This window comes from Sander vitreus, chromosome 8 (assembly GCF_031162955.1).
Source record: "Sander vitreus isolate 19-12246 chromosome 8, sanVit1, whole genome shotgun sequence".
Lineage (NCBI taxonomy): Eukaryota > Metazoa > Chordata > Actinopteri > Perciformes > Percidae > Sander > Sander vitreus.
The window spans coordinates 7,928,819-7,940,574 of record NC_135862.1 but is presented as its reverse complement, the minus strand read 5'-3'; the positions used below and the strand labels follow the sequence as shown (position 1 = coordinate 7,940,574).

The 11,756-nt window shown below is 39.4% G+C and overlaps 1 protein-coding gene across 5 annotated transcripts in view; it reads left to right on the top strand.

The window, feature by feature from the left end:
* The first annotated feature begins 9,641 nt into the window (after window positions 1-9,641).
* The window catches only part of LOC144521908 (pleckstrin homology domain-containing family A member 7-like), a 139,822-nt gene continuing 137,707 nt past the window's right edge, over window positions 9,642-11,756 (top strand). For 4 of the 5 annotated variants that reach the window (XM_078256571.1, XM_078256572.1, XM_078256570.1 and 1 more), the window contains exons 1-3: window positions 9,642-9,791; window positions 9,921-9,997; window positions 10,165-10,222. In XM_078256571.1, the coding sequence (XP_078112697.1) occupies window positions 9,709-9,791; window positions 9,921-9,997; window positions 10,165-10,222 (218 nt within the window). In that variant the 5' untranslated portion in view covers window positions 9,642-9,708. The remainder of the gene's footprint in view (window positions 9,792-9,920; window positions 9,998-10,164; window positions 10,223-11,756) is intronic. The other variant, XM_078256575.1, reaches the window with a different exon arrangement.

The window sequence follows — 11,756 nt, the reverse complement described above, 5'->3', positions numbered from 1 at the left end:
GTCGGGATTTCGTTGTGTGATTATTTGTCCCTCGGGGACCTGGGGAGGGAGGTAACAACATTTGAAGAGTTTGCATTTCGACATTAGGGTAATTAAATGTCAATCCCTCAAACAGCTGGTAGAACTGACTCGATACTGACTTGAAACAAAGACTTAGTCGTGTGGACTTTGTGTGCTGTCCGTTGCAGTAAATCTCAGTCCCGTTGCACTTTTCTTGATGATATCAGGCACACCCCAGAGTGTCAAAGTATATGGGAGCTGTACCACTTTTAATTTGGGTATGCCGTTTAGACCAAAAAACATGGATTTCAAGCGTTTCTTCAGCCACTTCTTTCTACAACAGTCGAGAACCCTTTTGCAATTATGTTAACACATCATGTAATCTGACAACTGCTGCCTTGATTAAAAAAACAATGCAACTGATCTCAGCTGGTACTCTGTCTGGAATGGAGTGGAATGGACATTTCTAAGTGACCCCAAACTTTTGACCGGTAGTGTATATTGTTGACATTTCATTGGATTTAACAATATGTTTAGATGAAATATAAGCAGTATCCCATCAGTCCTGTATATTTGGTTTCTTGGCCAGCAGGAGGATGAATTGACATCTGGTGTCCACCAGAGGGAGACAGAGTCATGCAGAAAATGTCTCATGTTTTCTAAAGATGAACTTAATGACCTCTCACAATAGAAATATACATGTAAACAAAAGTAAAGAGAATTAAAATGACATTATTTATGAAGCATTTTTTGTTTTTCGGATTACTTGAAGCAGCTAGGTACAGAAAACTCCATGTGTATTATTTTGACAGTGAAACACAGATATTTGTGATAGAAAAGTCTCAAGTCTCACTCTTACAAGCTTTGTCTGAAGCCCAAGGGTGTAACTTTGGGGGGGGGGTTTAGATCACCGACTATCTAGAGAGGTCCCGGGACATGTATGCATGTATTGAAAAAAAGCAACAAAAACCTTGTAAAAATGGTTGAAAAAAAATCTCGAAAAAAAAGACCAAAATATCAAAAGGTGACAAATGTCTGAAAAAAGCGGCAAAAAAAACTTGAAAAAGGTGACAAAAACGTCAAATAAAATTGCCAAAAAAATACTTTAAAAATGAGAAAAAAGTGGCAAATACATTGAAAAGGAACAACAACTTTGGAAAAAGCCAGGTTTTGATTATTGGAGGGGTTGTAACCCCCCGTCCCCCCGTAAATTACGCCTATGCTGGAGTCTTTGACCAATAATCAAAACTGGCCAGTGCAACCCCCCCCACACACACATCATAATTTCCTTTACATACAATAAAGACATTTGCACCATAACTTGACGCAAAAAAGGCACAAATTGTTGCAGAAAAATTCACCAGAATGCAGAAAATGAAGTGGAAAAAACTCAAAAGTGGAGATCTCAACCCTCCCCCGGAATGTTGATCCCTAAGTTACGCCCTCTAGCGCGAAAGTGTTTCTGTTTCTCTGATTTGTTGTTTGGAGTTCAAATGTTCTGAAGCCCACCTGTCTCCTCAGGTGATACATTTAGTTTTCTAAATGTAGAAGCGGGGGGGAGCTCTGTCAGGCCTGCAGCTGTTACACGAGTCACAAGCTCTCGTATGGAGCCGAGCCATGCATAATTCACCCCAAATTTACATAAGACACAATGGGGCGAACGGTGCCAGACACGTGTACACCTGAGCTGTGTGTGTGCATATCTACAGTAGTGTACAGTTTGTAAGCGTCTCCCGGAATTTCTTTGCCACCTTAGGTTTTTTGCCGCTCTGCCAACGGATGTTGATACAATATGGACGCGGGCAAATACCCTCAGACTCTTCAATGAATCCCTTGGTTAGCAATTACAACAAGAGAGAGGGAGGGAGAGACTGCCAGACAAAGAATAATATTGTTTCTGTGCACATTTGTCTTCTAGCTCTCTATCTGAAGGCTCTGTTTGCTTAGGGCTTGAAGCCAAAGAATTAGTTGGATTGAGAAATAAACACAGGTTGGATTAGCCATGAATTACTTCAGAATTCCTTCACCATGATGCAGTTGTTTTGCATTATATATCTGCATGGGCTCCTCCAACAAATAACGATTAAAAGATTTACATTGCAATTATTTCTTCCCTTTGTGGTAAATTGGTAAGAATACTTTCATAAAAGTGTTGAACGGATGAACTTGTTTTAGCTTTGTCGCCAGAAATGTTAAACCGCATTACAGTCTGCTTTCAACAGTAACATCGCCACAATACAGGGCGCACGCAAATATAATAATAATGATTTCAAATGATTATTGTTTTGTGCTGCTTGCTTTGTCAGATGGGTGGAGTTTGTGTGATAATAGCTTTGGTGATCAGATAAATCAGAAGTAGATTAAATAGATTTGAAACATTTAGATGTTTTAAAACACTTGTGCAGGTGTAGATTAATGCAAAAAAATAAATAAAAATAAAAATAATATATATATATTCCCAGCCTCTGTTTTGATGAGCCAACTGACACATTTCAGGTTTACACACCCTTCAAGTTTTGTTTTTCTGCTCTGACAAGGCAAGGCAGCTTTATTTGTATAGCACATTTCAGCATTTTAATTCAAAGTGCTGTACATAAAACATTAAAGAGCAGGTAAAAACGATTAAAATACGAGAATAAAATTTACAGTGCAGTTTAAGAAATTAACAATTATTTAAAGAAAGGCCACATCAAAAAGAAAGATCTTCAGCCTTGATTTAAAAGAACTGAGAGTTGCGGCGGACCTGCAGTTTTCTGGGAGTTTGTTCCAGATATGTGGAGCATAACAACTGAACGCTGCTTCCCCCTGTCTAGTTCTGACTCTGGGGACAGAGAGCAGACCTGTCCCAGACGACCTGAGAGGTCTGGGTGGTTCATAGTGTAGCAGCAGATCAGTAATATATTTAGGCCCTAAACCGTTTAGTGAACCAGCAATACTTTTGCTGGTTTATAAATCAGCCTGAAAACACAAACATGCAATACAGACAACAATGTTTAACAAAAAAACAAAAATATATTTTATGATAAAAGAAATTAGTTGAGAAATGAAGCCATGACACCGACACTCATCTTATGTACTGGTGTTAAAATGAGACGGTCAAGATGTTTTATGTAAAACACATCTAAATCACATAAGCCTCTTTCCGACCAAGTAGTGACAGGAACGTAGTTATAGGAACAGTCCATTTCTAAACAGTTCTACTAACTACTCTCTCCCAAAACCGTTTTTTTTTCTCCATTTGCATTCGCACTGGCCAAGTGGCCACAGGAACTGGTAGGAAGGGTAAGGGAGTGACGCAAGCACGGCAACGGTCTTTATAGCGTCTTTATGGGATCCTCATAACAGAGTTCGAACGGCGGCGTTTAAAGACTGAATGGGTGATGTTAGTCTCATGAGTTAGCATACGTAGGCGAATTGCAACAGACAGTGAAGAATATGTACTGTTTGTGTTTCAGACGTTGCTAGTTCACTAAGGGTTCCTATGTGGAAAATGGAAAGGGAAAAGACCCTGCCCTGAAGTAGGAGCAGAAAGAGAAACAGGAACTACGGCCAGAGGAACTTAATAATCCCCAAATTGGTCCAGTCGGAACACGAGAAAAAAAGGGTTCTAGGAACGTTATGTTCTAGGAACTGCAAAAATCCCTCCAGTCGGAAAGCGGCTATAGTCAAATTGTAGGAATTAACCATAGATGTAAATTTTGCCTGTTTTCTATTATCTTTTCTGTGCTCTATCACCTTTTTCTTGTGGCTATTCTCAGGCCAAAAACTGAGTCTGTAGAGCAGGAAATGGAAAATGTTTCAGGTATCTAACATTTACCTTTATCACTGTCCCTAAGTTAGTTCTGTGTAGAAAGAGGCCCCATAGTGTTTGTAGTGGGTGGGAGACCAAATCCTCCCTCCTGAATCCTGTTCCTTGTCTCTGTTTAATGTGTGTTTGCTTTCTCTCAACTGAAGATACCAGATGCCAGATACCTGGTGGATGTTTCTTCTTTCCGCAGCATCAGTGAAACAGGGAAGGAATCAAACTGCTGTTCCTGGCGTGCTTTGAAAGTAAAGTAACAATAAATTACACTGGCTGAAGACAAGGACAAACAAGAAGACAAGGATGAACACAGCTGACATGTTTACAGTAAAATAAAAATGTCAACATGTTGGAAAACAGTACAATACAATGCATGAAATGACAAATGAAACATGATTGAGTCACAGGGGAAGTAAGCGCCACTATCAGTGAGACTGACTGCCGAGCGAGCTAGAGAGTGAATGAAGAGAGGAATATATATATAAAGCAGTAATCAGAGAAATACAAGGCTCTCCTCATATTATTTCACAGTGATTATGTCCTAAAGCACAAATAAACACAACCGCACCTCTGCAGGAATTATGAGTGAATGCAGAGCTTTATCCTGTCTGTTTCTATGTGTCTGTGTCAGTTAGACTTCTGCGTCGATTTGGGACGCTGAGGGGCAAAGCCGGCGGTTGGGCTGAACACCCTGCACATTGTTACTGTATTTGCTGGGGGTTACACACCCACGGGAGGCCCAAAGACTCTTTGTTACCGCCCAGAAACGTCCCGCACACAGGAAAGCACTGCATATTATACCTTTAACTTCTCAACCTTGCTGCAGTGATGTACAGGTGTACTCCTGTGACATCACTCTTGGATGTAGTTACAGGTGCAACAGAGTACATTACTGACCACACCCAACAGTGACTACTCTTAAACTTTAGATCACAGGGTGTGCCTTTTGTATAACAATGGCATTATGCCACCATTTATTTTTTTATGTTCAGATCTGCAGCATGTGTGTAAGTTCAGCATTAGGACAGCAGGCACCTACACACACACACACACACACACACACACACACACACACACACACACACACACACACACACACACACACACACACCTATTACTATTAGTTATTACTGATCTGTAGCCAGTGATTTCAGAACAACTGGCTGGAAAAGTCATTGTTCTTTCTACTATGTGAGCACTTTATCTTCACACACAAATACGTTCCAAATGGTAGCAAAATCCCCTGGGCTTTCCGTGGCGAGGCTGTGTGTGTGTCGAACTCTACCCGCCCTTCAGCTCCTTCTGCCTTGCCAGGAGTTTCTTTTGTTGATGTTGAGGGGCCTCCAAACTACATGCTGCCAACTCAAACCAAAACAAGGTGGAGAGGAAATGAAGCACATGCACACAAAAGTCACCAGATGTGAAAAATGATGCTCAGCTGTGGTAAAGGAGGTGTTTTGGTTGACTCCCTCAGCTTATCTCCTGACTTGGAGGACTGAGTTCCTTCTAGACTGCTCCACTCGATGTCAGCTTCCCCTTCTTTTTTTTTTCTTTTTTTTTTACTCTCTCTTTTTCTCTTCTTTCTCTTTTCCTGCATTTCTTTTAATGTGTTTATGTACTTTTACTTTTTGGATGTTATACGTCCTTACTGGTGTGTATTTGTCTGCGTGCATGGGTCTGTGTTGCTGGGTTGGGTTGCGGGTGGGCAAGGGACCTGAGGGGAATAGACATATCGTTTCAACTATGCTTCGTTCGCCATGGCCTGTATACTGTATGTCATTTATTTTGAAAATTAAAATTAAAATAGTTGGAAAAAAAAAGAAGGGTTTTGGATAAATGGTCAAATTGAGCTTGATGACGAGGTTGTCGGGTAATCTGGCAGTCCTGCCGGTCGGAAACAGCTTTCTAGTTGAAATTGAGAAATGATTACATAACAAGGAAAACATTAAAAAAAAGAAGCAATGGGAAGTTTTTGTGTTAGAAAATGAATGCTTTTATCTTTCAATTAAACCTCCATGCTCCAAGTGGAGTGGTAAATGAAGAACAGTATAATGAATATCAACACAGTATTTGTGTTCTTCACACTGTGTTGCACTCTTTTGGAAATTACTGTTTTTGGCGAGGAAATTTCCTGCCGACTGTGAACTTAACAACAACTCAGGTCAACTGTTTTTGTTCCAAGTGTGGATTTTCAAAATAACATGTCTGCATGGAAAACGTGTCAGGATGTTGTCATCAACACGCCAGCACACGTCTCCTGGATGTGAAGGCAAACTAAATTCCAATGAGCTCAGACTTCCTGAGGAGTGACTCAGAACAAACTGTGTCTGACACCTGACGGAGGCTCTTATTTACCTTCAGAGCCGCTGAGGGGAACCAACAATAAAATGTTTGCTGCATGCAAACATTAGAGCATGGCTGACATACCAGCAGGCTGAGCGTTTTGTTTAACATTGACTTATGACAGACATATTAGTATCGGTTTATATGTTGAGAGATTGCAGTACCTGAACGTTTTTTGTAATGCTTCTTTCACAGGTCTGTAATTTCCTCTTAATTTCACCCACTTTAAATGTTCAAATGTTATCAGCATGATAAAATTGGCATTATCAGTTGTTATGACTCCCATAATTATGCTTCAGAAGGACCAAAATGTGAATGTGAGTTTTTGTGAATTGGTAAACTTCCAATTAATTATCTAATGGATGTTTATTTTTATATTTCATTTCAGCATTAAGTAGGGCTGTAGGAACGAAAGCTGAAAATCGAATGTAATTCGAATAGTAAAAAAAATCAATACTATTCGAATGCTGAAATCATTATTTGAATGTGACTTTTTTATAAATATGATGGCTAACGTTAGCTAATCTCCCTCTTCTCGCCTTGGCCTTGGTCACTCATGTCACGTCATATGAACATTAAGTTAGCGGGAGTAAGAAACACAAGGCATTGTGAGGTCTAAGCATTGGGGTCTAAGCTAACGTTACGTACAGAGTAACTCTGTATATGTGTGCCTGCTCTACCGACTGAGCTATCCTGGCCACAGGACGGGAAATAGTTTTAACATGACTTTAAAATTGACATCCACTGAGTCAAAGTGCTTATGCTGAAATGAGTTAGCTCGTTCTTGTTTCCTAACTGCGTCGCGAGTTATAGGAGCTTAGCTGGGAGCTTCATGGAGACAGAAGACTATGTTAGCTGCCCTACAACTGTCAGAGCAAGGGGGTAAGCCAACTTCCACAAAGCGTACCTCCTATGGCGCCATTTTGATGCTACCTAGCACTCACCCGCCGTTAGCATTCCATCGACTGTCATTCATTTTTCACACATTCATCACATTATTCAAGGCCAGGCTAATGTTAGAAGTCCCTCTAGTGGACAGAACGTGTAACAACAACCAAATGCGCATAGTGGCATTGACAATGCATAAGCCTGAGTAGTGTAGTACATATTAATAACGGGCTGCATTTCAGCATTAAATACTCAAATATATTTCGATTATTTAAAGAAATAACAAATTAAATTTGAATGGCATTATAGAGGAAGCTTGGCAGCTCTAATGTACAGCAGGTCAACAGGTAATTTGTTTACAGGCCGGTATACAATAAAGCATACAATATTTGGAGAAAAAGGTTTCCAATAATAAATGAACCATGAATAAATCAAAAACTGCTTATAAAGTCAAGTAACTAAATTCTAAAAGAACTTTATACATTTTGTCAATAATTAGTATCACATTAGAAACGTCTTAGAAAGGTATTGGGAAATAATGGACTAGAAAAAAGTGTTACATAGTCTGCATCTTAATGTTCGTAGTCTGCATCTATACTTTTGAGGCTTACTTTACTTACATAAGTATTATATTTTATTGTTTGTATTAATAGGTATTTAGGTAGAAAAAACGTAGGCAGTAGTCAGTATTTTATCATAATCGGCCTCAAAAATCCAGTATCTATCAGTTGGGCTTTAGTAAACATGTTGCATCATCAGGGTCCCCAAGAAGATCTTAAGAGTGATGATGTACTGCAGCCAACAGTGTGGGTAAACCGACACCAGAGTTTTAGATTATAAACCCACTAAGGCCTAATAAAAGTTACAGTAAGTGCTGTAAAATAATACTTTGTTCCAAAAGAGACCCATTATTCTGGATCTTCTTTGGCGCTGTATATATACACATGGGCTTACTATTAATGCTGCAACTAAATAAAGTGTCCAACAAAATGCAGGCTGATTTGGATGATAATTGACTTGTGTGTAGAGTAATTCAAATCAAAGCTTTTCTTAATGAGATTCCTTGTTGGTTAAAGGACGTCTTTAATCTCATAATCTGCCTCTTCCTAGTTAAATCACCTAAATACTAGCCCAAAATCCACACAGTTTTCATTCACTCTCCATAAACTACTGAAAAACACTGGCAGGGGCAGCTTCTCTGCTCCCTTTTCAAGCCTGGCTGTTGTGATGCCTTTCAGTACTGACAAAAATGTCGTAACTAGGAATGACTCACTTTAATAACTCCTAAAAAAAATATGACATGACGGGTGGAAGTCTCAAATGATATCCCAGTTGGAGAGATGTGATGATAAAGTGGTGAATTTCAATATAATGTGTTACTGTGTTGCCCTGATGAATAAAAATCCCTAAAGCAATGTGTCAACTATGTGTATTCACTGAAGCCTACACTTGGCTGGAGACATGCATTATATTTGTCCAGTGTGTAAAAACTAAACTGAATTCAAATTTTAAGATGCAGTTGTACTTAGAAAACCATCAAACTCAAAAAAACAACTTCTGCAAATCACAATACTATACGTGTCAAAGCCAAGAAAGGCAGGTGTGACAAGAAGACAATGGAATTGAGTCTACTTTGCTTTTGTATTTTTAATCAAGTGATGACAGAGCAAGCACATTTTGATAGTGGAACCATCAACCCTATGATTAATGAAAAACTTGTTCGCCCACCTGAGCAGTTTATGAAGTTTTGGTGGCAAACATGGAAATATCAACGCATGATGTGCTCCATGTGCACAGACAGTGAATTGATGCAGTGTTATTCCCACATTATCTCACCTTTTACAAAATTACTTAAATTATGCCTATTATTGTTTATTATTAGTACTGTTTGGGCAAGTTTTTCTTCATTAAATAGTTAAGAACTGACAGGAGATGAGGCAAGAGAGAGATGGGGGATGACATGCAACAATCCTCGGATAGACTTGAACTGGGTAGGCTGCAAATACATGGTCAGCATGTCAACCCCGTAGACCAGCAGTACATCCCTGTTGAACATTTTTATTACCTCTTATTCAAGTTTAAATCCCATAACTACGGCTGTTGCCAGGATTTTAGAAATATTGAGGGCACAAGTACAAATTCCCCTGGCAGAATTTATTGACAAGCCACTAACCAAACTTTGTGCAGATTTCGGAGTATTTTAAGCAAAAACGTAATTTAACCATTCAATCAAATTTTCTGTAAATTCCATCTCCACCCATTATAGTCTGGTACCAGGTTTGTAATTCTGGTGGTCTGCTTTCATTACATTTTTCATATATTTAGTTTTTTTTTTGTGTGCCTAAAAACAATCAAATTTAGTCTAAAACAGATTAGAATCATGCTAAAAAAAACATGTGCAATATGTGTGGAACTGTAAATATAAACTCCACATGTCATTATTTACAATATCTGTAACTGAGGAGCAATGCAGTCTGCAAAAAAAAAAAACTAGCCTAGAAACTTAATTAAATCTCCTTCAGCTCAGAATCCTGTTTTCAGTTCATCTTGCGGTGGTCTGATTTACGGGCTTGAGAGGAGTCCCTGAATGCAGCGCTGGCCCTAGCGGTGATCATTGAGCTCCCGGGAGACTCTATGGAGAGGGAATGAAATGAAGTAGGACCTCAGACCGGATCATGGCGGCGCCTCTCGGGCGGGACACCTTACCTGAGCACTGGTCCTACGGTGTCTGCAGGGACGGCAGGGTCTTCTTCATCAAGTGAGTGGGATAATGAGCGCTTTAACGCACCGTCTCTCTCAATTTAACGAGGGTTGGCAGGGTCTGCTGGTGTTTCCCTTCCCGTTGGTGTAACAGGTGTTTTTTCTCCTCTCTGTGTCTGTGCTGCAGCGATGAGGTGCGCACCACTACCTGGCTCCATCCCCGCACCGGTGAACCTGTAAACTCCGGACACATGATCCGCTCAGGTAGCTAACTTTAGCCAAGCTAGTTCCGCGCGGCTGTTTCACCTGTGTGCTCTGTTTACTTTACTGTGTTTGTCTTCGCTGCTAAGTTCGGTGTTTATGTTGGTGCACAGCTCGACGGGGAGAAAACTTTCAGGTGTCACGAACAAGTCTGTCATTTGGTATTTCAGACCTACCTCGGGGATGGGAGGAAGGTTTTACGGACGAAGGGGCAAGTTTCTTCATAAAGTAAGTAACGTTACCTTATTATTACTACTGTTGCTGTCTCCGTTATTGCGCCTGCGCTTACTTAAAGTTATCGTGCAGCCTAATATGGCTCCTGCCTGCCTAATGACCACAGGGACAGCGCGGATTTAAATGGGGGTGTGACTGGGACTGGAAGTTACCTACTGACCCTCTAACGAACCCACTGCTTTCATTTGCTGCCGTGTATGAGACATCCGCTATCTGTGTCTCATGTTCTGCCTTTTGGCATGTTAACTGTGCTTTTCTTGCAATCACAGAATTGTCTTGCATTGATTCAAACATGTTTAGTTGCTCTTTGAGCTTACATGTTTGATTTGTGATACTGAGAGACGTAATATTGAATAATAGTATAATAGAATAATAGTGAACTTGTGACTCACCTTCAAATCTTTGGCATTCAGCCATATAGCCTATGTATATACTCATGAGGCTGATAACATATCAATATTAGAGAGTTACAAAATCAGATCACCATATATTGTAGGGGTGCATAAGAAAATGTCACGATTCGATTCATTATCGATTTTTAGGCTCAAGATTCGATTCAAAATCGATTTCCGATTCAAAAACGATTTAAAAAAAAAAAAAACGATTCACAGTATGTAAATGTAGTTACTTTTCCCATGTGATTGCAGTAGACATACAATAAAAAAAAAAAATGTTTTACATTTTTTTTTTTATTAAAAAATATAAATCGATTTTTTATTTTATGAATCGATTTTGAATCGGTAGAGCTTCAATCGCGATACGAATGTGAATCGATTTTTTTGCACACCCCTAAATTGGCTGATGATCTTTTTTTTTTTTACATAAACACATAAACAAATTCTGGTGGACAAACATTTAAATGGTGGATCTGTTTCCAAATGACCCCCAAAATACTTTTGCTATTTCTTTCAGGTAACATGTTGTTTCTTATCGGCCGACACATATGCCATTACCGATATATACTATACAATAAGCTAGTATTGTCCAATAGGCCTGGATGATTTATTGGTTGGGCTGTAGTAGGGTGCACAGTATTAACAGCCCTTCCACCACCAGATAAGTCTGACCTGAAAATGATCTAAAATTTTCTATTGATTTGGATATTTTCATGTTTCAGAAGCCTTTCAGATTAAAGACAGTATCTGCTGGAGTTACATGATGGTCTTTAAAAAAAAAAAAAAAAAAAAAAAAATTGTTCCTTACTCTGCCGTGATGACGTTTCTAAATAAGCAAAATTCTCCGCATACAAAGAAGCCTTCTCGCTCTGACCTTGATGTTTTATATCAGAGAAGGAAATGACAAACCACCTCTATGTTTTTCATGGCTTGGCCTAATGTCTGAAATAATTAGAATAATAAACCACCAAACAACAGTATGTTATACACTGTGGACTAGAGTGTTGAGCAGGAGGGAAAGGTGCGTTTGGCAGTACAGAGCTACAGACAAATAAAACCAAGCTTTAGGGATTGGAATTTACTTTTAATTCGTAGTCTTCACTTTGGGCTTCATAGCCAAAGCTTTCTACTTA